The 27,608-nt window shown below is 44.7% G+C and overlaps 1 protein-coding gene across 37 annotated transcripts in view; it reads left to right on the forward strand.

The window, feature by feature from the left end:
• The window catches only part of Ppfibp1 (PPFIB scaffold protein 1), a 154,639-nt gene that overhangs the window by 97,837 nt on the left and 29,194 nt on the right, over nucleotides 1-27,608 (forward strand). For 22 of the 37 annotated variants that reach the window (XM_076568324.1, XM_076568318.1, XM_076568334.1 and 19 more), the window contains 9 exons: nucleotides 11,586-11,672; nucleotides 13,368-13,481; nucleotides 14,310-14,441; nucleotides 20,351-20,443; nucleotides 20,755-20,847; nucleotides 22,008-22,122; nucleotides 23,551-23,583; nucleotides 24,781-24,842; nucleotides 26,554-26,629. In XM_076568324.1, the coding sequence (XP_076424439.1) occupies nucleotides 11,586-11,672; nucleotides 13,368-13,481; nucleotides 14,310-14,441; nucleotides 20,351-20,443; nucleotides 20,755-20,847; nucleotides 22,008-22,122; nucleotides 23,551-23,583; nucleotides 24,781-24,842; nucleotides 26,554-26,629 (805 nt within the window). The remainder of the gene's footprint in view (nucleotides 1-11,585; nucleotides 11,673-13,367; nucleotides 13,482-14,309; nucleotides 14,442-20,350; nucleotides 20,444-20,754; nucleotides 20,848-22,007; nucleotides 22,123-23,550; nucleotides 23,584-24,780; nucleotides 24,843-26,553; nucleotides 26,630-27,608) is intronic. The other 15 variants (XM_076568345.1, XM_076568350.1, XM_076568342.1 and 12 more) reach the window with 3 other exon arrangements.

The following is a 27,608-nucleotide window of genomic DNA, read 5'->3' on the forward strand; positions in this document are numbered from 1 at the left end:
GCTGGGTTTGAGGAAAAGTGCCACCTACTGGCGTGTGACAGTCATGCCGCTCCCACTGTTAGGGCCTACACTGGCATTCCTCTGTGAAAGGTGCCATCCTTCCCCACGCCGCTGATGTGGACACAGTGGTAGATATCATGTCTGATATGTGTTGAACAGCACAAAACAGATGCCAATGAGAAGACAAGGAGGCGGCACAGGATTAAGATGCACGCGTGTGCTTATGACTTGTTTGGTTTATATAAAAACTGATGAGGCCTGCGTGAAAGGACGAAGGTCTGTGTGGCAAATGGGAGGGACGAGAGCTGCCGGCTCCGAGAGTCTGAGTGCGCCTGTTGCCGAACATTCCATGTAGTGTTGCACAAAGTCTGGAGCCCCAGCCCGTGCAGTCCTGGGCCTGGTGTTCTTGGTTCTGCCCGATTTGTACCAGCGCAAACCGTCTTTCAATGGTGGTGCTGCTAGCCACATGGGGTTGGAGGAGCTAGAGACGGTTCATTTCAGAAACAGGTGATGCCTGCGTGTGACGCTCGCCTGGGAGAGACCTCCCAGGGATTTAAGGGTTCAAGTTTGCTGGTTTCGTTGGCAGTAGCTTAGTGCTCTGAAACTCACTGTTCCCTGGCACATTACTCAGCCTGTTCCTACTTCCTACTTCCTGTGTCTTTATGTTCAGCACACAGTGAGAAAGGAATTTGTTACTGGCAAAAGGATTTTCTCCACACTCACACCCAGAGGCTGTCAGTGGCTCAAGAGGACCGGTAGATAATTGACTTGTGCTCAAAGCACTTCCATTAACATGTGCCTATTGGTTTGTTGAGCGTTTCTGAGGGCTGAGGGGGCACAGGGGTGTCAGCAATGGTATTGTTAAGACTGGCCTGGAGTGCAGTGAAGGTTCTTCTCTTACCTGCCGCTCTGCGCGGCCACCCCCTTGAGAACTCTGCAGACTTGGTTGAGAACTCTGCAGACTTGGTTAGTGTGATTGTGGACAGATTGTGGGCTTTCCCAGAAGCCCCGGGACAGTTGCTTTAATGTCAGCTGGGGTGTCTCAGTGTGCTGCTGTGTAACACCGATGACTCAGACCACTTAGAGGACCTTGTTTGCTGAGGCGCACATGAAAGGAAGGGCCTTGCAGAGAGCAGCGCTGTGCAGAGAGCAGCGCTGCGGGAGGCTGGAGAGAAGGCCCTGGGTTGAGCAGCTGGAAGTCTGCAATAGAGCAAGACTAGCCAGAGGCCCCAGAGTGCGCATCTCACAGCTGAACTCTAAATTATGCACATTTGCATTTTTACCCTTTAAAAAATGTGACTTGGGACTGAAATATTTTCATCTTTGAAATATAGAAATAAGATAGCCTACATGACAATTATTTAACAGGTCATAAGCTGGCCAGTAATGCCTCATTTCTGTGCTCTACCTCACAGGTTAGCATCCTTGATTTGCAGACATTAAACTAGTATTTCACTAAAAATGGAATTTTTGTGACTTCTACTGACTGTGAGACTGCCTCATAACTTAAACTGCAGAAACGTGAGACTCGCCTGCCATTCTACCTTGTTTTGCGGTTGACCTTGCTGTTGCAGCTCTGGGTCCTGATCCTCACAGTCTGGGATTAGAAAAAGCATTGTGACACTATTCATGTTAGACCTAAGATAAACAGAAACTGTGTGTTTGGCTCAGATATGTTCTTTTATTTGCTGCCTTAAATCTAGGGCTTGGCTGGGCAGTGGTGGCACAACTCTTAATCCCAGCACTAGGGAGGCAGAGGCAGGTGGATCTCTGAGTTTTAGGCCAGCCTGGTCTACAGATCAAGTTCTAGGATAGCCTGGGCTACCCAGAGAAACCTTGTTTTGGAGGGGAAAAAAGATCTAGGGCTTGATAGACACATTAGTCATGTCCGTGTAACACTGTAACGTTTCATGTCACAATGGAATTCTGTTCTGCCTCAGTAACTGAGCAAGTTTCCTATTGGATAGATTTTTTTTTCCAGCCACAGGAACTGAATCATAAATGTCATCATTCTTTAGAAGCATAGAGTTATAGAAATACCATTAAGACACATTCATGCTTACACACTGTGTCCCTTCACCGTGATAAGCTATTAGCGCATGCCTTATTTTATCCAGCTACCTTTGTTTGTGTGTTTGAGACGTGGGATCCTAGACAGGCCTAGAGTTCTCATTCCACCTTCTGAGAACTGGCATTACAGGCAGGTGTCCAGCTGCCAATTACATGAAATAATTAAGGAGGTGGCAGCAATTAGTAAAGAAGTAACCTGCATTTGGGAAGTCAGGGGTGCTCCAGACCTGCAAGAGTGATAATTAGAAATGCAGGTGCCCAGTGCACTAATGAGAAGATGAGCATCTCCTAGACATGGACTCTTAAACTGGCCACCATTAGACGGGAATGAAGACTTTAATTGCTTAATTGGAAGCATTAACGAGTGACTGTAAAGTATCCTGGGAGCATCTTTCAGTCTCAGAAGCATCTGCTCTCCACCAGAAGTGAAATGCTGTGATGATCTGTAATGATGTAGTGACGGTCCCTTATGGTGGGGCCAGGGTCCTTTCCCTCTGTGGAAAGGCATCCTGTTGGGTTCTCCATCTGTAAGATCTGCTGCTGCCTGTCAGGCTCAGGGAGGACTGCCCAGCCCGTGTTAGTACAGGGCCCTCGCAGTTCCCTTTGCTAACGAGGAAGTGGAGACACGGAGCTTAGGAGAGCCATCTATGAGGTAAGCCCACCTTAGAATTCCAGTTTGCCGTCTTGCCGTCCACTGCCTTCCCCCCAGTTACCAACCTCCTTTACTTGTCACTGGGACCGCTTCCCATGTGCAGTGGGGGAATGTGCTAGGATTCTGTGTCTCAGGCACTTTTCTTGCTGTAATAAAGTGCCTGACGACAGCAACTTAAAGATGGACGGGTTTATTTTGGCTCAGGATTTAAGAAGGAATTCAGTGCACCGCGGTGTGAAACATGTGGCAATGGGAGTGTGAGGTGGCTGGTCACATTGTCAGCAGTTAGGAAGCAGAGAGCTGACAGGAAGTGGGGCTGGGCTACAAAACTCAAGGCCCTCCTCCAGCGTCCCACCTCTCTCAGTGAAGTTCCATGCCTAAAAAATTCCACAACCGTCTCAGTAGCAACACCAGCTGGGAACCAAGTGTTTAAACCCATGAGCCTAGAGGAGGGGACACTTTAAACGGATACCTTGTGTTCCTTCAACTCTGATGGCATTGACTTTTATCTCAAGGGTTGTTTTATTTTTAGTTCTAGAATTACCATTTCAACTGTTGAAGTGTACAGTGCAGAAGTGCTGAGCACAACCTCACTGGTGCAAACCTCACCATCCTCTACCAGAACAAGCCTTTTCACCTTGAAAACTCAAGTCTGCTGTGGGATGCCATCCCTGCTTTCAACACTGTTGTCTTTCTGTCTGTGGGTTAAGAATTCTAGATACCCCGTAATAAAGAGTGAAAGGGAAGAATGGATACCAGCTAAGCTATGTATGTATGTATGTACACCCCCATTTTAATATGTCGACATACATCCTGATTCTGAAATACTTAGTGGCGAAGTCACGACATTGTAAGTGTCAGACCCTCCTCCTGTGGAGTCTCAGCCTCGGCCCAGGTGCACTGTGATGGGCCGGTGGTGGCTCCTTCATACTCCTGACTCTTCTTCCCACACCCACCTTTGCTCTCCTCTTCAGGCCTTGTCCTTTACCGTCTTTCCCTCCTCCTGCTCCTGTTCCCCCCTCCTTCCCTTCCTGATTCTTTCTTCTTCCTCTTTCTTTCTCTGTGTGCCTGAGAGAAAACATTTACTTTGGTTTGGAAGGTTTGGGATGGGAAAAAGGAATAGACAGAGTGAGTTAGGCCTGAAGAAGTTGAAGATGAAAACTCTAACCTCTCCAGATCCATGGGTATTTTGTTACTGTTGGAATGTTATTGTTGTAATGGAATCTTTGTTGGTTCTAAAAAGTATTTGTCATTTTCTGGATTCTTCAGCTTAAAATGTCAGATGTGAAGACAGAATACAACCTGAGATAAAAACCGACCAGCGGCCATCACCCAGCAGTGCACTCTGAGCCATTTCCTATCTTATAAATGCACATAACACTTGGTCAGTCATAGAGCAACTCTTATTGCAGTTACCAAGTGCCTGCTGCACTTGAGACACTGCTCTAGACATAGAGAATACAGTGGGTTTGTTTGTTGTTTGAAAACAAATTTCTCCGACTCATAATGCTGACATGCTGTTGGGAAGACTGGAAACAAAGGATATCAACATGGTAAATGGATAGTACATAAGAATTTGGTGAGTGTTGGGAAAAGCTCCAGCAGGGAGAAAGAGCGAATCCATGTAACTGCAGACGAGGTGGCGAAAGCATCTCTCAGAATGCAGCTTCTGGATAAGCACCAGGATGTGAAGAGACTGAGAGAGATGGTGGCCAGAGAACGAGTTTCCAGATTGTGTGAGCAGCCAGTACACACCTAACCAGCGGGCTTGGTGGTCAGTGACTCCGCCACTGGCAGTTTCCAAAAGTCATGCTCTAGCTTGTCGCCTAAATTTAGGCATCTCCGTTATCACTATTAAATTTATCATTGTGCTAAAAATATTCTCTCTCTGTGTGTGTATGCATGTTCATGTGTGTATAGAAACCTGAGTATGGGCGTGCACATGTTTGCATGTATATGTGTATGAAGGCCTGAGTTTGATGTTCAGTGTCTTCCTTGATCACTTTCTGCCTGATACATTGAGTCAGGGTCTCACACTTGAACCCAGAGCTTACCAATTCAGCTAGTCTTGCTAGCCAGCTTGCTCTGGGGATCCTCTATCTCAGATCCCACCTTCCCTACCCTGAAATTACAGGCATGATGGTGTGCCCACCCAGCTTTTATGTGGGTGTTGGGGATCTAACTGCCAACCTCATGCTTATGTGGCAAGCACTTTACCTGCTCAGCCATCTCTCTAGCCACCAGAATTTTGTTTGTATTTCTAGGGATGGAGTCCAGAGCCATGTACACTGGGCAAGTTCTCTATCACTGAGCTACACCCTCATTCTTCAGAAATACTTTAATAGACTAGATTAAGCACATGTTAAAGAATGTGTTCTGGGCACATGCCAATTGTCTACAGGTCCTCTTGGGCCATGGCTGCCACTGGTGGCCTTTTGTGTGAGTGAGGAGAAAATCCTCTTGCCGGTAATAAATTCCTTTTTCAGTGTGTGGTGAATGTAAAGACACAGGAAGTAGGAATAGGCTGAGAAATGTTTCAGGGAACAGTGAATTTCAGAGCACTGAGATACCCACAAAACCCCCCAGCAAACCTGGACCTTTAAGTCTCTGAGCGAGACACTCCTAGAACAAATGTCAAGTCTTACAAACAGGCACCACCATCTGTTTCCAAAGGCAAAACATCTCAAATTGCTTGAGTTATCTTATTAGCCGCACCACCACTGAAAGGTGAATCATACTGTCTGCACTCAAAAGTCCAAATGCCCTGCAAGGCTCAGGACATTTTGGAAGAGGGTGGGAGAAAAAGTAAGCACTGGAGAAAGGGGTGGCGTGCTGTAGAATGTGTCTTCAGGGCTGGCTTGGCCACTGCACTCTTGAACTCAGCAGCTGTGATTACCTGCACAAGATTGGGCCTGTCAGCATTCCCTCTCGGAGAGGGGAGGGGTGCCTGCAGCTCTGCCTCTTCCAGAGGAGCTGGAGGCAGGTAGTGGTTGCTGGGGGAGGGAGAGGCATTTTCTTCAGTGGGGAGCCTCTGAAGTTGCCCATGCTCCTGTAAGTAACTAGTTAAACTCATTCAAAAGACAAAAGAGATGAAAGTAAAACGGGGTGGGGGGGTTACTTGAGCAGAAGGAGCTCAGTGAGTAGATACGGGGTAGTAAAGGTAAATATACTCCCAGTATGTCACGTGCGCAGAGCCGATTATTATGTGTAATTGTGTATGGTAACAAATGAGCACTGGCTCAGGACTGCACTGGTTGGGTTCTAAAATTTGTGATGGCAGGTGTGTGCCACCATTCCTAGCTGATCTGGGATTTAGACAGAGCTCAGAGAACAGAGCAAGGTGGAGGTGGGAGATAATGCTGATGACTGTAGATGAACAGAACCAGGAGATCGAAGGGAAACACAACCACAAAGCAGGCAAAGGCTCTCTTTCTGGTGAGCTGAGAACTGTGGAGGCTGAGTTGCATATAGAGGTAGCTGTTCCCTCTAACTATTGTGTGTGTCTTAAATGACCCGTAACAAAGGCGGTGGTAAAGCAATCATGTGACAGGATGCCAGCAGTTCCTACATGGTAGTCCTGATGTGCTGGTAACACTTGGCACAGAAATGAAAGGGTGGGCCGTGCCCTCATCTGTGTGTACCTGCACTGTGCTCAGAAAAGCCACATTCCCAGGTCAGATTATTGGCTAGCTCCAGGACTCTATAACTGTGAAGAGACAATACTTGTTAGATGTTTTTCTCCTGACTGTACCAGGAAGACCTGACCAACACCATAAGTTCCTTAAGTGAATATAGTGTCCGTGTGGCTGCGGAGTGTACCGTGCCTCCTGTTGTTGACTTATGCCGCTGGATTGAATGTTGTCAGTGAGACTCGTAACACACTGAAGTGTAAAGAGCTGTCCTGAATGCATTTCAGAGGAGTGAAATATAGTAACTCAGGGTGGTCTTTACTGCCTTGGACATAGGAATCTGTAAAGAACTTATAGTGAATACAGTTTTTGATGATGTGTATCATATTTTATAATCCTTCTGGAAGAATGAAAAGAAATATAGGAGGGTTTTACACTAAGAAACTGTTAGGAAGAATAAATGGCTGTTCTAGTTTGCATATTGATGTTATATAAATAGCAACTTTGGAAGGAAAGAGTTTATTTGGTTTGCACTTCCAAATTACAATCTACCAAGGAAATCGGGTCAGGAACCCTGGAGGACAGTTGCTTAACAGCTTACTCTCTGACTCACATTCAGCTACATTTTTTATGCTGTTCAAGCCTCCCCTGCCTAGGGGTGGTCACACCCACAGTGGGCTGGGCCTTCCTACACCAAAAAGCAGTAAAGAAAATGCCCCACAGGCCAGTTCTGTGTAGGCAAGTCATTGGTTGGGGTACTTTCTTCCCGAATGTGTGACATTGACACCAAGGTTAGCCGTTACAGTGGTCAGTTCACATAAAGTTGGTGATTGGCCATCAGTGGCAGAATGTGGTAAAAAGCTGTTTTATGAAGTTGAGGGCAGGACATGCAAAGGGGGCCGTTGATGAGAAGAGAATGACACACAGTATCCAAAGGAAGAGGTAGAGCTGGTTATGAACGTTGGGTTAACATAGGCAAGGGGATCAGGAGGTGGGCAGAAGTGGGCACAAAGCCTTTGGGTCAGTGTTGAGAGAAAAACTGAAGAAATCTTACTACGTGAAGAAGCTGAAAATAAGAAGAGGCGACAATTACAGGTCTGTGGGACACAGGAGACCAAGGCTCCAGGGGAAGACAGGAAAGATAGATGATGAGGGGTCTTCCTGAAGGAGGATGTGAACTAATGCAGCACACCACCATGAAGTACTGAATTTAAAAGAAATGTGACTGGAACAAGGACAGTTACTCATCTTAAACTCAACCCATGGGTATTAAACACTGTTCCTTCTTTCAGCAGTCATTCAGTTAAGCACTCCTAAAGAACCGCTCCCAGAGCAGCGTCTCTGAGCACGGTGCTTTGGAACTTGTCCAGTGCTGTAAATAGTTTATGAATGAACTGTTCATTCAAGGAAGACTTTATAGACCCAAATGTAGGCAGATAGGGAAAGTTTAAGAAAAGAATAAAAAAGGAAAAGAGGGATGCAATGCATGTGTGAACTCAGAGAGCATGCCACTGGGTGGAAGGCCTTGAGTCACATGGGAAGTGGGTCATTGTTGAAGGAAGGACAGAGGTGACAGGCACCTCATAGGCTTAGGCTTAGCTCCAACATTCTTAAACAGAAGTCACAGGAAGAAAGAGGTCATGTGGACAGACTAGCTCTTTATCTACTTAAATACTTTACCACTCTATATAGCAATTCCTAAGACTTTTTGCTTGTGGTTCCTGTGGAGACTACTAATGCTCCAGAAATGCCAGCTGATTTTGAGTATTATAAGTACTTACAAATATCAGGACATTTCTGATTCATTTGCTCATTTTGAATCAGTTCTCAGCATTTCACTTTGGAGAACTGATTTTGAAACATCTCATGTCTGTATAATATTTGGCCTGAAAGAAAATGCTGCCAATCTGGCTAGAGTGTCTTGCTCTCAGAATAAAGGAACAGGGTGTAGTTCAGAGTGGATCCTGTGAGTGCTTCTGTGTGATGATTGCATCCATGTAAGGCCCTGGGTTCAAACATCATCCAGAACCATGGGAGGAAAAATGAATGGATACTTTTGTTTTGACTTAGTGACACATGACTATTGTCAGAACTAATCAGAATGCTAAGACAGGAGATTTACTTGAGTCCAGATATTTGAGGCCAGCCTGATCAACATATGGAGCCCACCCTGTCTCTTAAAGAGAGACAAAAGAGAAAGTTCTACCTCTTACATTCACTGAACATAAAGTATTTTTTTTTTTACCTAATGAAATGTGTTTATAAAACATTACTTGCATAGGATTTTAGAAACAGATGCCTCATAATGTACATAATCAAAATGAGGAATTGAAAGCTGTCCAGGGTCTGTCTCTGCACTCTCACAGATTAAGAACATACGTCAAGTGTTCTGGCTGTTTTCCAGAAGCCAGTCCTCAAGGAGTTATGAACATTTCATTTTCATGGTCCGCAGGGCCTGTAAGTCATTCCTACTACTCCATCAAACTCTTGTAAGTTAATTCTGGGCACTGTAGTTAACAATGTGAACAGGGTTGTGCAGTGGTAATGAAGCAGGTATGTGGCTGAACAGCTGATACTAACACCACACACACTCTAAGCAAGCATTGCACACCTTGCTGAATTAGCTTTTGAATATTTCTTGGCCTCTTGGGAAACATAATCTAACATGTTCAGAAAGAATGCCCTCAGTTTTTCTTTTCTTTTCTTCTCTCTTCCCCTCACATACTTCTTCCTCCCCCTTTCCTTCCTTCCTCCTTCCCCTCCCCTTCTTCCCTTTCTTCTTCCTCCTCCTCCCCACTTCTTCCTACCCTTCTTCCTCTCCTCCCATTTTGTTTTGTTTTCAACACATGCCATCCGTCCCTCCTAGAACTGAACTAGGAAACTGGAGAGGTAGAATAGTTGCAGGTTAATTCTGGAGAAATAATAGATGTCCCATCAAATGTGCCTGGGGAAGAAGAGTACACAGTTTGTGGTTTTTTTGTGATTCTAACTCTGAAGGGAGTTGAATTCTAGATATCTATTTTGGATTCCTTTTGGCTTTTATCTCTGTTGTATTTAGAGGAATATTCAGGGAATCCTCTGGATAAAATATATAAGCTATTTAAATGAATTTATAAGGAACACATCATGAGCTGGGCATAGTGGCTCATGTCCATGATCCCAGGAGGCTAAAGCAGGGGGATATTTATGGACTACAGAGTAGTGGCATCCTGGAGAGGGAAGGACAATGGAAGAAGGAGGGAGAGCTGGAGGGGGGACGAGGGGGGTTGTCTCACATGCTCTGTCTTAGGGTTCTGTTGCTGTGGAGAGACACCATGGCCACAACAACTCTTACAAAGAAAACATTTGATTGGGAGACTTAAACAGTTTCAGAGGTTTAGCCCATTGTCATCATGGAGGGACATGGAGGTGTGCAGGCAGACATGGTGCTGGAGAAGGAGCTGAGAGTGGAAAAGGAGCTGCATCTTGATCCCACAGGCAACAGGAAGTGGTCTGAGACACCGGGTGTATCGTATCTTGAGCATATATAAGACCTCAAAGCCCATCCCAACAGTGACATGCTTCCCCAACAAGGCCACACCTCCTAATAGTGCCACTCCCTATGAGCTTATGGGGGCCAATTACATTCAAACCACCACACTACTGTGTTTCAGAGTGACAATTTTATGGGTTTTGCTCTTTCATGACTTGGATATGAAAAAAAATAGAAGAAAAAGTAAGTCACAGTGGCACACACCTTTAATCCCAGCATTCAGGAGGCAGAGGCAGGTGAATCTCTGTGAGTTCGAGGTCAGCCTGATCTACATAATGAATTCCAGGACAGCCAGGGCTGCATAGGAAAATGGTGTTTCAAAAATAAAATAAATAAAAATAAAATCTGTAGAAAAAATGTCTGTACTTCCTTGGAAAGTTATACTGTGCATAATATACCAAATGGGATTTTAAAAAAAAAAAAAAGGCAAGAAGGAGAAGAGTGAGAAGGTGAGCATGGGAGAGCATTGAGAAGAGTGAGAAGGTGAGCATGGGAGAGCATTGAGAAGAGTGAGAAGGTGAGCATGGGAAAGCATTGAGAAGAGTGAGAAGGTGAGCATGGGAGAGCATTGAGGCTGACGCCGGGAAGGTACAAGCTGATGCCCAGGCTTTGCCTAGTAGCTGATCATAGTGTTGTTTGGACAAATAAACACATAAGACATTAGTTTAGCCAAAATAGAAAATGATTACAAAGCTGGTAGCCCAGCTAGTCAGTGTCATCAGGGAAAATCACTTTAGACTGGGTGTTTAAGCTTGTGTGTGGGGTGGGGTGGGGGTGGGGGCTTCTGAAGGCTTTCTAGGCAAGAACCTTCCTGTGTGACTGGAGAGCTGAGTGAGCAGGAAGAATCCAGGCAGACATTGCCCCCTGTCTGCTCCATCAGCAGGCAGACAGTCCTGTGTAGGCCTGGGGATGGAGTGGCAGGAATGGGAGGACATCACAAGTCATAACCACCCAAAATTAGTGACAAGAGTCATTCAGGGACAAATGGAGTATCGTCTTCTACCGCTACTCAGAACTTTGCATGCCCCGTGCCTGTGGCCCCTGGAGCATTCCAGCAGCTGCTGCTTCTTAGTCTGTGCTGGTTAGCTAAAGTCATTTGAAAGAGAAACCTCAACTGAGAAAAAGTCTCCATTATCATGTTGGCTTGTAGACAGGTCTATAGCGCATATTCCTAATTAATGATTGATGTGGAAGGTCCACTGCACTGAGGGTGAGGGCATTCCTGGGCAGGTGGTCTTGGGTTGGGTAAGAAAGGCTTATATGGCTTATAAGCTCCTCAGGCTTTGTGGGCCATGAGGAGCAAGCCAGTAGGCAACGTTCCTCCAAGGCCTCTGCTTCTGTTCCTGCCCTGACTTCCAGTATGGTGGACTATAAGGTAAAATAAATCCTTTCCTCCCCAGGTTGTTTTGGTCAGTGTTTTATATAGCAGTATATTTAGAACTAAGAAAGGGAATTGTGTTCTGTTTGCTCAGAAATGGTGTGGGTCAGTCAGTTGTGTCTGGATGCTCAGTTGCATAGAAGTGTTCACTGTGCTTGTCTACTCATTTTGAAGTCAGTTAACTCACATTTTCCACCCATGGCAGTGACAACTGTGCTGAATTTAATTCAGGCCTTTTGAATTTAAAATATATCCATTTTACTGATTCATAACATGTCTGTCCTAAAGGAGAGTTGACCTTATCTATGTTATTTTCTTGTTCAGACAAACGGACACCTACCTGGGAATGGAGACGTCTATCAAGAAAGGCTAGCGCGTCTAGAAAATGACAAGGAATCCCTCGTTCTTCAGGCAAGTGATACTGCAGGATGTTCCTTTCTTGGGACACGCAGGGTCCTTGCAACTGTGGATCACGTATATGTGGACACAGAGCACCTGTAGTGAACATGCCATCAGATCTGACTTTACATACATGTGAACTAGAAATTCAGATCTGGAAATACCTGTAATGGATTGCAATATAACAACTGTTCATGTGCATTCACATTGTACTGGGGAACCTCATGATGACTCGGAACATAAGGAAGATGTGTGGGCTATAAGTGAACACCCTGATGTTCAATGAAGGGACTTGAGCATGCAGACTTTGTCATCTGCAGGGATTCTTGAGCCAGCCCCACTCCGATACCAAGGGAAGTCTGTACCTCCAAAGACTACTGAAAATGAAAAACTCAATTCACATTCGTACAGCAACCCAACTCGCTACTGACAGAAATGATACAGTAGAGCAGAAGGAAGTTGTGGTGTCAGTGTTTGTAATCCCAGCACTTAGGAGGCGGAGGCAGAAGAATTGCTGTGAGTTTGAGGCCACTTTGGGCTATAGTATAAGATCCTGTCTCACAAACAAGCAGTGGTATGCTAGGCCATCCATCCATACAGGGAGTGTAGTGAGCTGGCTGTGGAGGGCCACGGGCATGTCACCCAGTCCGCAGGAGCCGGTCCTTGACTCAGCCCCTCCATTCAGACTCAGTGCCACCTGAGATGACTTTCTGTGTTACCATCAGATCTAATTTTACATACATTTGAGCCAGAAATTCAGATCTGTGAGTACCTGTAGTGTAAAAATCTCAGCCTGAATGTGCATTAACCTTCCAGCTTTGAAAATGATACACGAACCACACAAAGCATCCTGAGTGGAGCCTGCTGCTGGAAACTGCTGTGGGGTGTTTGTTTGCTTCCTTGTGGTGTTTCTAAGTACGGAGCACATGGCTTTACTTTCATGTTTTGAACTGAGTGGATCAAAGAATATTTACTCAGCTGCCTGAGGAGAGACTGTAGATCTGCATGGGACCCTGAGGACGACAGAGGAACCCCACTGTTTCTTGGGACATTTGAGTGTGTTGCGGTGCACTCTGGCTTTTTCTTTTTTTCTTCGTGGTTCTGGGAACTGAACTCAGAGTCCTGCACATGTTGGAAACAGTGTACCTCTCTTCATCACACCCTGGCTTTGAACAAATTTGGGACCATGTTGATCTTGAACGAGCTTGTAGAATTTGAGTTCTTTATTCATTTTTGCTTCTTTTATTATTGATGTATGAGATCTGAGTGGTCCTTAACGTCTGTTTCAAATATGGACCGCATTTCCTCCATTGCCCTACTAGTTATTCACCACTGCCTTAGAAATCAAATTTTCTCTATGTACTCTATAACTGAAATGATTTTAATATGGAAAGTATTGCATATCTTGGATCAGAACCAAGTTCCTCCTAAATTGAATAGGAATCCTTAAGTCATCAGGCAACACAGGGCTTCGGCTGTTACTCAGTGGTACAGTGCCTACCTAGCATGCCCAAGGCCCTGGGTTTGATCCACACGAAACAAATATAAATAGCAGAGGGCAGGATCCCTGTCATCTTGTTAAGTCTGGGATGTTTTAAGCTACCCTGAATGATGGGTGGTCTGTCTTTGTTCCAGTTAGAGAATGAAGCATGCTGTGGGACCCAAAGCCTTTCAAACCCACTGTGGTCTTCTGCTTTAAATTGATAGGTGAGTGTGTTGACAGACCAAGTGGAGGCTCAGGGAGAGAAGATTCGAGATCTGGAGTTTTGTCTTGAAGAGCACAGAGAGAAGCTGAATGCCACTGAGGAAATGCTGCAGCAGGTATGGGCCAAAGCTAGTGAGGGAGGGGCCTGCTGAACTGTTTTAGTTGAGGTGCAACATTCCTGTCTGGTGTCTGCAGCAGTAAATTCCAGAATCCCGTAGACTGGTGCATTTAAAGTCTAGTAGCAGAGTCTAAAAACACAGAGACATACAAAGTTATACAATTAGAATAGAATACAGTGTTACAGGAACTGTAAATATTCATATTATTCATATTATTTCCAGCTCTCAACCATGAGATGATAAAACACTACATGGGATTTGTTTTTAGGCAAAGAAAAAGAAATCCCACCCACATGCATTCGTGTGTGCACACAGGGTTTATAGATGAGAAGCCTTGTGATGCAGTGGACAGAGTTAGTTATACATGGGGCACATGGGAACAAAACTGCTTCTGTTGAATGTCTGTCTGCCGCCCTTGCCTGCCTGCATTACTCCACAGGCTTGTGACCCCTCTGTCCCTCAGTTTCCAGGTCCCTAGAAACCCTGATCAATGAGGCTGATAAGCTTTCTTACCTCCTAAGGTTGTTGCCGAGACTGAACCACTTATGAGTGTGTTCCTCGTCCCGGCACATAGCATGCACTGTGTACAGCCATGTTGTCATCAGGCTTGAGAGTGTGAGGAAAGATCTTTTGACAACGTGATGATGTCTTTAATTCTGTTCAGAAGAGGGTCACTAGAGCGTGTGGTCCTCAGCAGTGTGGTGTGTGGCTGTTATGTGGCCGTTCCTCTTCATCCACAGACCACATTTAACCATTGCTGCTTTGCAGTCACGGCAGAAATTTATAATAAAACAACTTGTGAATATTGATCTGAAATTCTAACAGGAGCTTCTGAGTAGGACCTCCTTAGAAACACAGAAGCTGGAGCTCATGGCAGAGGTCTCTAACTTGAAGTTAAAACTGACGGCTGTTGAGAAAGACAGACTGGATTATGAAGACAGGTTCAGAGACACAGAGGTGAGTCATGTGCATGATCTCCTCCTCCTTCCCTTCTTAGCCTGCGTACACACATACCCAAGACAAAGCTGAAATTCCTGGAGGTGAGAAGGGAGGGTAGCTAGTTACAATATGCTCTCATCCTGCTTCCTTTTAAGAAATTTTAGGTTTGGGAGTGTAGCCCAATGATAGATGTCATGATCAGGGCTCACTAGATCCTGGGTTTTATCCTCAGCACCACTCCAAAGACACAGTAAGCCAGCCATGGTGGCATATGCCTGTAATCCCAGCACTTGAGAGATGGAGGCAGAGGATCAGGGGTTCAGAGCCAGCCTCCATGACATAGAGAGTCAGAGAGTAGACTGAACACCGTGAAGCCCTTGTCTCAAAAGAATAAAGACTATAAATAAAAAAGAACTTGGAATAAACCTTAAACACATTGTAATTTCTTCACTAAATGCTAGGTACAGTTTTTTTTTTTTGTTTAGAGATTTTGTTTGAAATGTTCTGTAGAACTAGTTTTGACTACAAGGTATTTGTGGCAACCTGGACTGACAGGACCACACTGGTTTTCTTTCTCTGAAATTATGTATCTAATCCACGGTTTCACCGGTTGTCCTTGACTGTGTCCTACGGGATTTGTTCAAGTATAGAAACCTTGTGCTATCCATTCACAGAGTCCCAGCAGTTGGAGACCGCTTTATTTGGCTCTTAACTTTTAGTATGTTCCACATACAAGTCACTCCAATTAACAAACATTCTCTGTACTTTCATGATATTTAGGGTGAATTCAACAATGAGAAGTACTTGTGGGGGATTGGTACAGCAGCTCCACAGTTAAGAACACTTGTTGCTCTTGCAGAGGCCTGGAGTTTGGTTCCCAGCACCCACAACAGGTGGCTCAAAATCACTGTATACACACACACACACACACACACACACACACACACACACACACACACACACCACACACACACACACCACACACACACACACCACACACACATACACGCACACACACACACACACCACACACACACACACACACCACACACCACACACACACCACACACACACACCACACACCACACACACACACCACACACCACACACACACACCACACACCACACACACACACCACACACCACACACACACCACACACCACACACACACCACACACACACACACACACATACCACACACACACCACACACACACACCACACACCACACACACACCACACACACACACCACACACCACACACACACACCACACACCACACACACACACCACACACCACACACACACACACACCACACACACACACACCACACACACACACACACACCACACACACGCACACGCACACGCACGCACACACCACACACACACACACCACACACACACACCACACACACACACACACCACACACACACACCACACACACACACACACACCACACACACACCACACACCACACACCACACACCACACACACCACACACCACACACACACCACACACCACACACCACACACCACACACCACACACACCACACACCACACACACACACACACACACACACACACACACACACACACAATCAGTCTTTAAAGTACTTGTGGCTAAAGAAACTTAGCTGTTTCTTCTCTCATCTAACTTAATCTGGGTGTTCTAATTTGGGGAGAGGCGGGGGGCATCTGTCCCTTTCAGATCTTCATTTAGGATGAAGCATAGAGCTGAGGATGTAGCCGAGGGCAAGATCCTTTTCGGGCATGTGCAAGGCCCTGTGTTCAGTCCCTGATACCACAGATGAAGTGAAGTGGAATGAAAAGTGAATGTAGCTGCAGAAATCCCTTCTTAGGGATCACCACCCTCTGCCTCTTTTGTTTTATTTCTTGGTTAAGGGTATGGGGCAGCGTCCTGGGTCAGAAAATGAGTACCAGGAAGGAGAGAGAGGAGGGTTGTTTACTTTTCTCTCCCTTCAAAAATGTCAAATATTTGCATGTTGACCCAGTGTTTTCAATACCATATGACGCCAGGCTTGAGATGATGTAACTTATGCCACTGTGATTTCCAAAATAAAGTTCCCCATCCAAAATGTAATTACAATGGAAAGCCTTGGTTGTTTACTTCCTTTGTAGCAAAAAGAAATAACCATCTTGATTCATGTTCTAACCCTAAAATTCCTTGTCAGCCACTTTTAAGAGCACATTCCACCTTAATCAAGACTGAGCATTTTAAAGCAGGATCATGACCCAGTCTCTTAAAAGTATTATTTTAATGCTTTTTGCTGTTGTTGTTTTGTTTTCTTTTTCAAGACAAGGTTTCTCTATGTAGACCTGGCTGTCTGGAACTCGCTCTGTAGACCAGGCTGGCCTTGAATTCAGAGATCCGCCTGTCTCAGCCTCCCGAGTGCTGGGATTAAAGGCGTGCTCCACCACTGCCTGGCTTTACTTCAGTGCTTTCTAAAAGAATCTGTTAACCTCATCCTGTCATCCTCTGACTTCACAGTCACTGCTGAACTTGAGTAGTGGCTGGGCTGCAGATAGATTGTTCCGTGGTAGAGCTAGGAGGCTGGAGGGAAGGTAGGAAGGAGCTGAGGAGGCCGTCTACACCGTGTAGGCAAAGGTTAGGTGAAGTCTTACCCTATGCATTGTGCTTAGTTTAGTCTGAATGTGAGGTTAAGCAGTCAGGGGAACTAAACTGCAGCAGGTTGTAACACGAATTCCTAAACTGTCTTAACAAAAAACCCGGAGCCAGATATTGGGGTAAATGCTGAAAGATCAGAGAGAGACAAAGGAACAAGCTACCTCTTTCCACTGGGACTCCTCAGCTTAAAAAGCCTCAGCCGATAGGCCTCTAACCAAAAAGGCTTCAGCCGGAAAAAGCCTCTAGCTGAAAGGGATGCTTCTGCTGAAAGGCCTCTTAGTTCCTGTCTCCTCAGGCCTTATATACCTTTCTCCGCCCAGCCATCACTTCCTGGGATTAAAGGCGTGTGTGCTTCCCAGTACTGGGACTAAAGGTGTGCCACCACTGCCTGCCTCTGTTTCTCTTCTAGACTGAGTCAATCTCATGTAGTCCAGGATGGCTTTGAACTCACAGAGATCCAGACAGATCTCTGCCGCCTCCTGATTGCTAGGATTAAAGGTGTGTGCCACCACTTCCTGGACTCTATGTTTAATCTAGTGGTTTGTTCTGTTCTCTGATCTTCAGGCAAAGTTTATTAGGGTACACAATATATCACCACAGCAGGTGTTTTTGACCTTTTTGGTAGGATCTCAGAACAGCACCTACATTGTGTTTTGTGTTGTACCTGGTTTCTCCCCGTTTCCATTCTTTTCACGTGTTCTCATTCAGAATCCAAGTGACACCATGAACACACTAAGAAACACAATCATCCCTGATCATTTTCTACGAAATAATCTACACTATTGATAAAATGGAGTACACATATTCACAGGGCAGATTACAGAGTGTTTGATAATTATGATTTTATATAAAAATAGTCTTCAAAGGTTGAAATAGAATGGAATATGTACTTGTTCTCGCTTAATGTTTCCTTAAAAATAAAACGTTTACCTAGTTATTTCTGCAATCCCAAATCTCTTAACACTATTTGAGAATTTTAGAGAGTTTGGATATTAGTTTCTATGAGAATGTTGAAGTAAGGAACACTTATATGCATTTCCAAAAAAATAGTGCATTAAAGTCGTTGAACCTTGAAGATTTAGGACTTGCCTGTCCTGGAACTTGTTAGTGGGAGATGGTTGGCTCATTCAGCGCCCCCTTCTGGTATGAGCACAGATGGCGGAAATGTAGAGCTCTGAAAGGAGCCTGAACTGATAAGCTAATTGAATAATGTGTATATGTGCACACCCACACCCACACCCACACCCCCACATGGACACAGACACAGACACACATACATATATAACCTTAAGGATATAGTGCCATATTTTCCAGCCAGACTTGTCATGGGCATATCTGACTCCTCCCATGTTGGAATTTTAGATTCATACTTAATGTATTGCCACTGAAAACAATTGGATGGTTTTTCTTTTTTCTTTTTCTTTTCTTTTCTTTTATTTTTTGAGACAGGGTTTTTCTGTAGTCCTGGCTGTCCTGGAACTTGCTCTGTAGACCAGGCTGGCCTCTGCTTCCTGAGTGCTAGAATTTAAGGCGTGTGCCTCCACTGCCTAGCTTAGATAGTTTTTCTTAGGAAAGAAAAAAAGGAAATGACCCCAGTATATAGTTCAGTGTTCTGTGGTTGTTTCTTCGTCTTTGCGCTCACCACTAAAGGAAGTGGCAGTGTTTACAGCAGTGCCTGCTGAGAGTTCAAAGATGCCTGTTAATAGTAACAAAGTCTAAAAGACCAAGGGAAGGGCACTGCTCCTGATTTCTGTGCATGAGCAAATGAGGGAGACTGACTCTTTAAATTTGAATTCAGAACATTTGGGCCAATTTTAAAAGCATATTTTAAAGTGACAGTAGAAATGGTCTTAAATTATATTATATTGTTATGAATCATTTGGATTTTTAAAATTTTGCACATATAAAATTACATTATTGTATTGTATTGGATATATGAATATATTAAAACACATACATGCACATAAAAGGCCTTCATCTACCTTCAGGTTGAGATTTTTGGTTTAAATTTAAGTCTGTAGACTGGGCAAATAATTATAGAAATCTTCAACTAACTACTAATGTGTCACAGAAAAGGGTCTCAAGGTAAATGACTGCACCAGAGAAAACCTCAGGTGTGTGTCACAGAGGTGGGGCCATAGATGGTTTGAATATAGAATGGGTACTAAGTGGCTTTGAGTCGGTGTTAAACTGCCCTTATGAGTTAGTCACGTTTCTCGGAGCACTAACTGTCAACTTGACACAGCCTAGAATCACTAGTCAACAGTCCCAGTTGAGTCATTTGTCTCTTTCTGGTTGGTCTGTGGACATGTCTGAGAAATCATCTTGCTTGTCTTAATTGATGTAGGCAGGCCCAGCCACTGAGGGGGCCTCCATCTCCTGGGCTATATAAGAAAGCTAAGTGCGCATGAGCCAGGCGAGTGAGCCAGTGAAGGAGCCAGCAGGTAGCATTCATCTGGTTCCTGCCTCCAGGTCCCAGACTTGACTTCCCACCCTGACTTCCCCCAGTGATAGACTGTGATCTGAAGTGTAAGCCCAAGAAACCCTTTCTCCCCTGAAGCTGCTTTTGGTCAGAGCGTTCTATCACAGCACCAGAAAGGAAACAAGACACACCACTGGGACAGACAGATATCCAAGATGGCTTCTAAGGAGATGATTGAAGATCTTAGTCCATCATCAGTGGGCAGATACCCAAGATGGCTTCTAAGGAGGCAATTGGAGACTTAGTTCATCACCACTGGACAGATACCCAAGATGGCTTATAAAGAGACAGTTGGAGATTTTAGTCCAGGATCAGCGGGCCCCATTGCCTTTGAGCCAGCTTTATCATGAAGTGCATGGCAGAGAAAAACTACTTACCTCAGGACAGAAAACAGAAAAGAGGGGAAGGTGCCAGGGTCCCACAATCCCCTCTGGGACATGCCTCTAATGGGTAAAGGTTCACCCTGCAGGCCCAACCTCTTAAAGGTCCCACAACCTTCTAGAGTTATGATGGGCACTTGGTCCAAGAATTCCAAGAACAGCATTTTCCTGGTCAGAGTCATGGCTGCATTTGTTTTTATAAGCCGGGCACTTGGGGCCGAGGTCCTGGAAACTTAAGTTAGTGTTTTAGTGGAAGTGTGCTTTGACTGTTAGGAATACATTTCACTGAATCTCCCTTTGTTGCACTGGTTCTCACAACTCATATCTGAGGAGCTGCTGCTGGCTTAGGGCTTCCTGGCTACTCCTTTGATAACTGTGCTGTGTACCCTTTTCTAATTTTTTTTTTTGACAGGGGCTAATACAAGAGATCAATGATTTGAGGTTAAAAGTCAGTGAAATGGACAATGAAAGACTTCAGTATGAGAAAAAACTTAAGTCAACTAAAGTAAGTTTCTTTCTGAAAAAAAAATTTAAACGTGGTCTGCCATTCTGTGAGCAATATTATAAAAAAAAATGTTTTCTAACTAGTACATGATAACAAACATATCTTACAAGTAAACTGTGTTTCCCTGAAGCTGGAGACACTGAGCTTACATGCTAGAGTTCTCAATAAGACCCAAGGCTTGATTAATTTGGCGGGACACAGCCTGCTGTTTCTGAGTTAGCTAGCCTTCTCTGTGAAGTGATGCTGCTTTCTTGGTTATTTAGCTTGTCTTTTCTGCCTCGATTTCTCTCACTCCTCTGTCTCTCTGCCAGTCTTTAATGGCCAAACTTTCTAGCATGAAAATCAAGGTGGGTCAGATGCAGTATGAAAAGCAACGGATGGAGCAAAAGTGGGAGTCACTGAAGGTGCAGTAGACTTGGTGGGAGCCCCGTGGCTGTTGCCTTCTGGCCTGTGTCGTTTTGCTGTGATGGTGTTTTAGTAGCATGTGCATTCATTGTGCGTGTGTGTGTCACCTGTTTATTAAGAATACATACACCCTGATTTATAGGACAAGGAGGTCTCTAGTGTAAATAAGGAACAGGTAAAATATAAAAGTATTGGCTTATAAGCTTATTTCTAAGACCATCTGACCCCTAAGCATAATAAAGCGATTGTTTTAAGTTCACCTGTGGAAGAATTCCATGTCAATAACTGGAGCCTGCTCTCCTCTTTTAGGGTTTTCTGGAAGGTCAGTGTGTATGAGTTCATCATTATGGCAGGGAAGAGAAGCCACCGCTTAGAAGCCCTGCAGGGAGAGGGGCCAGCACCTCTTGTAGGGCTACTGAAGGTTTCTGAACCTGACTCCACCCTACCACAAGTCAGCAGTACAGGGCCCATTGGCCTCCTGGGTGGATTTTCCATCATTGCATGTACAGATAGCTGCAAAATATAAATTTGCAACAGCTAGTGCTCTCTAAGTCAAAACTGAAATTTAAAATGTTAGCAAATGCATCAGTGGCCTGAGCAGCTTTTGCAGGTTTGCCATTTCCAAAGGAAGACTGTAAGTCCTTTTTCTCTAGACTCCTCTTGCTTCCTGCTGCAGGAGTCTGTCTTATTCAGTGATGAGGGTGAGTTCTCGAGTCCACCCCTGAATTGTCTCCCTGTGGCTACTGAGTCATGAGTGTCACCTCGAAATGCTGAGGAAGCCAAGCAAATCTTTTTGATTTTATATTTTATTTTTGCTTTTATGACAAGTATCTGATTTTGACCATCTTCTTTGACTAACTTGGTGAGACATTTTGATTTAATGTAGGTGTAACTTTAGAGAATATCTTGTCCTGGTTAGTCTTCCATTTCCTCTTACATTTACTCACAATCTTGAAACAATTACACTGTAATTATTACAAATTACTCATATTAGTAGTGCTTACCACTGCCTCTGTCTAATTTGTGTTTGTGTGTAAGTTTTTGCAGATTTTTGTCTCATTCCCATAGTCTACATATTGACTCAAAGGGCCAATATGCTCTGTAAATATTGCTCTTCTGCCATAGTCTACTGTTTTAAAATGGGTTTGTAATTTTGTAGGATGAACTGGCATCTTTAAAAGAGCAACTAGAAGAGAAAGAATGTGAAGTCAAAAGGCTGCAGGAGAGGCTGGTGTGCAAGACGCAAGGAGAAGGGATCGAAACCCTTGATCGAGGTAAGACTGACTGACTAGCACTTGCTCTGTTCAAATCCTGTCAATACAGGAGAGGAGCTGATATTGGACAATAGGAAAACAACTCCAGGGACGTGTGTTTTTAGAAACTTAGGTTTGGGTCTGATGGAGTGGCACATAGGTGCCATCCCAGCTCGTGGATGCTGAAGCAGAAGGATCATAGGTTGGAAACCAGCCTGGTGACCCTGATTATTTTTTCAAAAATCTTGAAATATAATATGTATAACATCTGGAATACTATATCAGATTTTACCTTCCTTTGTGATATATGTATGCATGTTTGCATAAATATGTCCAATGGCAGCCACGATGCTGCACACTGGAGCAATTAATTTCTAATTCATTTGGACAGCCAGATTCCAGTTTGTGGAGCTTTGTCATGCCATGTCTTACATGGAAACAAGTAGCATTTTATACCCATTTCCTTATCCATCAGAAAACTCAATTTGTCAAGCTTTAGAGAAGTGGGTGTACCTTCCTGTGTTTTGACATAAGTAAAATAATGTTATAGGACATTCAGAAATCAACCATAATTTTAGGATTGAATTTGCTAATCATGTGCTGTGCCACTGAACCACAATGGCAGTCCCACTTTAAAGAGTTTAAGAATTGGTTGGGCAGTGGTGGTGCATGCCTTTAATTCCAGCACTCGGGAGGCAGAGCCAGGTAGAGCTCTGTGAGTTCGAGGCCAGCCTGGTCTACAGAGTGAGATCCAGGACAGGCTCCAAATCTACACAGAGAAACCTTGTCTCAAAAAAACAAAACAAAACAACAACAACAAAAAGAATTTAAGAATAGAATGGACACTAAGTGAGTAGTTGCTAGAGATGTATTTGGGGAGTGCTGCCCACACCAAATTGGGGATTGGAACCAGTCTGAACTGCTCATTGTCACTGCAGGACCAGCTTAGTTCAGGGTCTAAACACAGGATGTAGAACCCCCGTGCAGTCTGATCCTGATACTGACTATGTCATCAGTGGACTTGTCTTCTTGAACGGGGGACAGACCTTTTCAGTGATGTTGGACTTGAGTGCTCAGTTGGATGTGGCGTGTAGTCAGGAGGAGCAGGTGCCAAACTGACACGCGGAAAACCCTGCCAGAGCGGCACTGGCCAATCCACATCATGGTTGGTTGGCCCTGTGGGCCTAACTTCCCCAGAAACAGCGAGGTTCAGAGAGCTTAAGTTCAGATGTCGCCATCAGCTGAGTGCACAGTGGTTCCTCCCCAGACTCAGCACTGCACTGACTGCGCTGCTGTCCCAAAGTCATGTGGTCGCGCTTCACAGTCGGGGTTGTTCTCGAGATTAGAGTTCTAGCACTTAGAAAAGGAAACCAAATACTGGGACTTTGAAGATAGCGTTTTTTGTTGTCATGTATGCTAATTTCCAATCCGATGGGTTTTCCTGTGCAGATGAGAATGTTAAAAAGAAGCTCAAGGAGAAAAGTAAGGTTTTCGTGTTTCCATCAGCTTCTCATTCGCCAGCCTCACCACTTGGTTCTTTGCATGTCTAAACATTCCTGTCTGTCAGCGTGTGCCGCTGCTGCATCTCTAAGCCCTCCATTGCTTCACGGTGCACACAGAGGCTCATCACTAAACCCTCCATTTCTCCACGGTGCACACGCACACAGACTCATCACTAAGCCCTCCATTTCTCCACGGTGCACACGCACACAGACTCATCACTAAGCCCTCCATTGCTTCACGGTGCACACACAGGCTCATCACTAAGCCCTCCATTTCTCCACGGTGCACACACACACAGACTCATCACTAAGCCCTCCATTTCTCCACGGTGCACACACACACAGAGACTCATCACTAAGCCCTCCATGGTGTACACACAGAGGCTGCACAGACAGACCATAAAGTAAGGAGGAAAAGATCATTTCACAGGTTTTCCCGCAGCCTGTTCACTCCCCATAGTGCAAGAGGGCACACAGAGAAGTGAGCTCAGCAAGTGTGCTCTGGTGTGGGTGACAGGGAGCAGAGGGCAAGACACCATGTGCATCTGTGGAGTCACAGCCAGGGCTTTGCCGGCTTTGAAATTCTCACTTTTCAAGTAACACTTGTATTTGGTTACCAGAGTCTAAGGAAAGTCACATTCTGCACCCCATGGCTGTTGGGTCTTGATTTCTGTTTTAGAGCAGTGTTAGAAATGAGGCTTATGGATGAAGCAAGTTACTCTTCCTTCTGTGGAACTGCAGCTGGCTTCTGGTCATGACTATTCACGTAAAGACCACACCGCTCAGGCTCTTACCATGGCATCTGCAGCTTGGTTATGACTGAGCACCATCCCTCTGCTTTGGCCATTGTGAATACCGTCCATTGCTCTCACTCACTGCCCATGGCTTCCATTTCAGAAGACGTGGTGCTGCCGTTGCTGCTGCGCCCACATTTCATCCTCAGTGTCTAAAGGGAGATCTTGTTCTTTCTCTGAGAGAGGGTGTCCTGTTCTCCTCTACCCACGTCACTGTCTTTCTGGGGTGACAGCTGCGCGGGTGAGGTAGAACATGCTCACCTTTTAGTGTCCCTAAAAGAGAGTCATTGCCATGTTTACCTTGAACCTTTTCGGACAGAAGAGCACGTGGTTTCTCTCACAGGTTAGCTGAAGTACCTCCTAATGATGTTCATCATTTTCAGACATTGAAGTACAGAAAATGAAAAAGGCTGTGGAGTCCCTGATGGCAGCAAATGAAGAAAAGGTACCAAGTGAGACTAAGATGTCACTGTATGTTTATGATCTGCGGGTACCAAGTGAGACTAAGATGTCACTGTTTATGATCTGCGGCACCATTTTGACTGTTGCATACAATTCCCTAGCCACTTCAGCCTCACAGGGACATACACAACAGCCCACTGACATCAAGGGGCCGTCCTTGTCCCTCCCTGCCCCAGTATGTACTGTTTCAATGATGTCACTTGTGACTGTGTCTGTCTGTACAGAGTAGAGAGAGGCCAGCAGCCCGGTTCCAAGGAAATCCTGAGGCTCCCTTCCCCCGCTTGAATTTAGAAAATATTGAGAGCATCAGAGTTCTTTATATGCAGAGCAGAGGAGAAAGTACATTCCATAATGTGTCTGGAAATTCCGGGCTGACTTGACCTCTGCAGGGTGGTGTTCCAACTTCACAGAGGTGCCCACAGCTAAGGAGAAAGAAGACATTAGCATTGCCATGAAATTGGAGTTACTTTCATCACATTCCTGACCTCTGTCACACCTGGGATTGTCTCGGCTTTCCTGAGAGGTGAAATAACAGAACAGACATGGGCCAGGCCCGTGGGTCATCCCTGGTCCCTGCCTTTGCACTTGGCTCTTGGCTGTGGTCTGTTTTCCTCACCCACATTTGGCTTTCAGTGCCTTCCTCAACACCGACCTGACCTCACAGATCTTGGTTGCCTAACGACCATTGGATTCAGCTTATGACACCAGCACCACTCTCTACTGTGTCCTTTAGTGAATAGAACAAAGGGACATTTCCCAGAAAAGACTAATTCCAAGGAGTACAAAACTACAAAATGCCCAAGAGACAGTTTTTCTTTCTTATCATGACTTTTTCCAATGCTTGCATCTTTTCTGTTTTCTCTCATCTTCAGTGTGTGTGTGTGTGTGTGTGTGTGTGTGTCTGTGTGTGTGTGTGTCTGTGTGTGTGCATGCGTGCACACCCACGTGCACCCATATGAAAACCAAAAATCAAGGTCAGGTTGACTTTGAGTGTCTTCTTATTCTCTCCCCATCTTATTTTTTAGAGACAGAGTCAGTGACCCAGGAGCTTGCCGATTGAGCTAGACTGGCTGACCAGCAGGCTCTGGGAATCCTATTCTATCCTTCTTCCCCACTCCCCAAAGTGCTGAGGTTACAGTTGCCATATCTGTCTTTTATGTGGTTGCTGGGGATCTGAACTCTAGAATTTTATCCACTGGGATCAAATGCAAGTCATCAAGCTGAATGTTGGGTCTCCCCACCCACTGAACTATCTCACTGGCCCTTGATTTTTTTTTTTTTTGTTATTGTTGTTAAATGCTGCTATATCCGTTTTATTTTTAAAGATGGCAAGTTAAAGAATCTGTAAGATCAGATTCTCTATGTCTCTGATACACATAGGAAAAATACAAATATTGCCACTTTTACTGAAGTTTAGAAATATTTTTCAAGCCTGGCGGTGGTGGTGAACGCTTTTAATCCCAGCACTCGGGAGGCAGAGACAGGCGGATCTCTGTGAGTTCAAGGCCAACCTGGGCTACAGAGTGAGCTCCAGGAAAGGCGCAAAGCTACACAGAGAAACCATGTCTCGAAAAACAAAAAACAAAAAAAAAAGAAAAGAAAAGAAATATTTTTCAAATAATGTAAACAATGCACAGTACTTACCTTTACTATTTGAAAACTGTAGTAGTGATGATGATTTATGTTATTTACAGGATCGTAAAATAGAAGATCTCCGGCAGTGTCTAAACAGGTACAAGAAAATGCAGGACCCCACAGTTCTGGCCCAAGGTAATAAAGTAGAACATATCTCTGGAAACCTTCCTACTCCACTTGAACTTAACCAGCCATGAACTTACATATTCAGACTCAATTAATTAACAAAGAAAATTGTTACATAGTTCATATGCATTATCCCAGTCTGGGAGGCTAATCTGTTTATTGACAGTAGTGCTAAGCAACTGTCCTTTTGGGAAAGCACTCAGGCTGGTGAGGGTGTTGTAGATCCACGTGTCAGCAAGAGTGTCTCCGTCACAGCACTCTAGAGCAAAAACTACAGTATGTGCAAAGAGCCTTGGGTGTTTGAGAAGAAAGACCAGTATGTCTGGAAAGTTCTGTGTGGTGGGGAGGGTGTGGCATGATGACGTGAGAGGAATCTCAGTAGGGCTGGGTTGGGCATCTGCTCTTTTTTTTTTTTTTTTTTTTTTTTTTTTTTGAGTAGTTTTGTGCCTTTCCTGGAACTCACTTTGTCGACCAGGCTGGTCTCGAACTCACAGAGATCCGCCTGCCTCTGCCTCTTAGTGCAGAGAATCCAGTGAGGGTTGTTTTTTTTTTTTAAGTGATCCGAGGACTTGGACCTACGTCCTTGCACATACCAGACAAATGTTCTACCACTAAGCTACACCCCCAGCCTGGGTCAAGGGGCTGAATAACAAGTTTGCAGCGTGACCTTTGCTAGAAAAGTGTTATGAGGAACACTAGTATCAAGAGCAGGGGAAGTCAATCAAAAGACTCTTGCAATTATTGTAACTACAGAGACCAGTAGATCTGAATTGACCAGATATATTAAGGTTATGATATGCTGAATTAGATGATAGGCAAGAAGCAAAGGAAAATAAATCAGCAAAGGTAGACATTTGTGGCTAAAGTCACAGGTAAGTGATGGTGCCATTAATCGAGGTCAAGGAATGTGAGTTCCTCTTTGAACATGAAATTCTGTTGCCTTACCTGCAGAGGGCCGTTCTCAGACGCGGAAAGACAGAGGGTCATT

The sequence above is a fragment of the Peromyscus maniculatus genome, chromosome 3 (genome assembly GCF_049852395.1).
Source record: "Peromyscus maniculatus bairdii isolate BWxNUB_F1_BW_parent chromosome 3, HU_Pman_BW_mat_3.1, whole genome shotgun sequence".
Classification (NCBI taxonomy): Eukaryota; Metazoa; Chordata; class Mammalia; order Rodentia; family Cricetidae; genus Peromyscus; species Peromyscus maniculatus.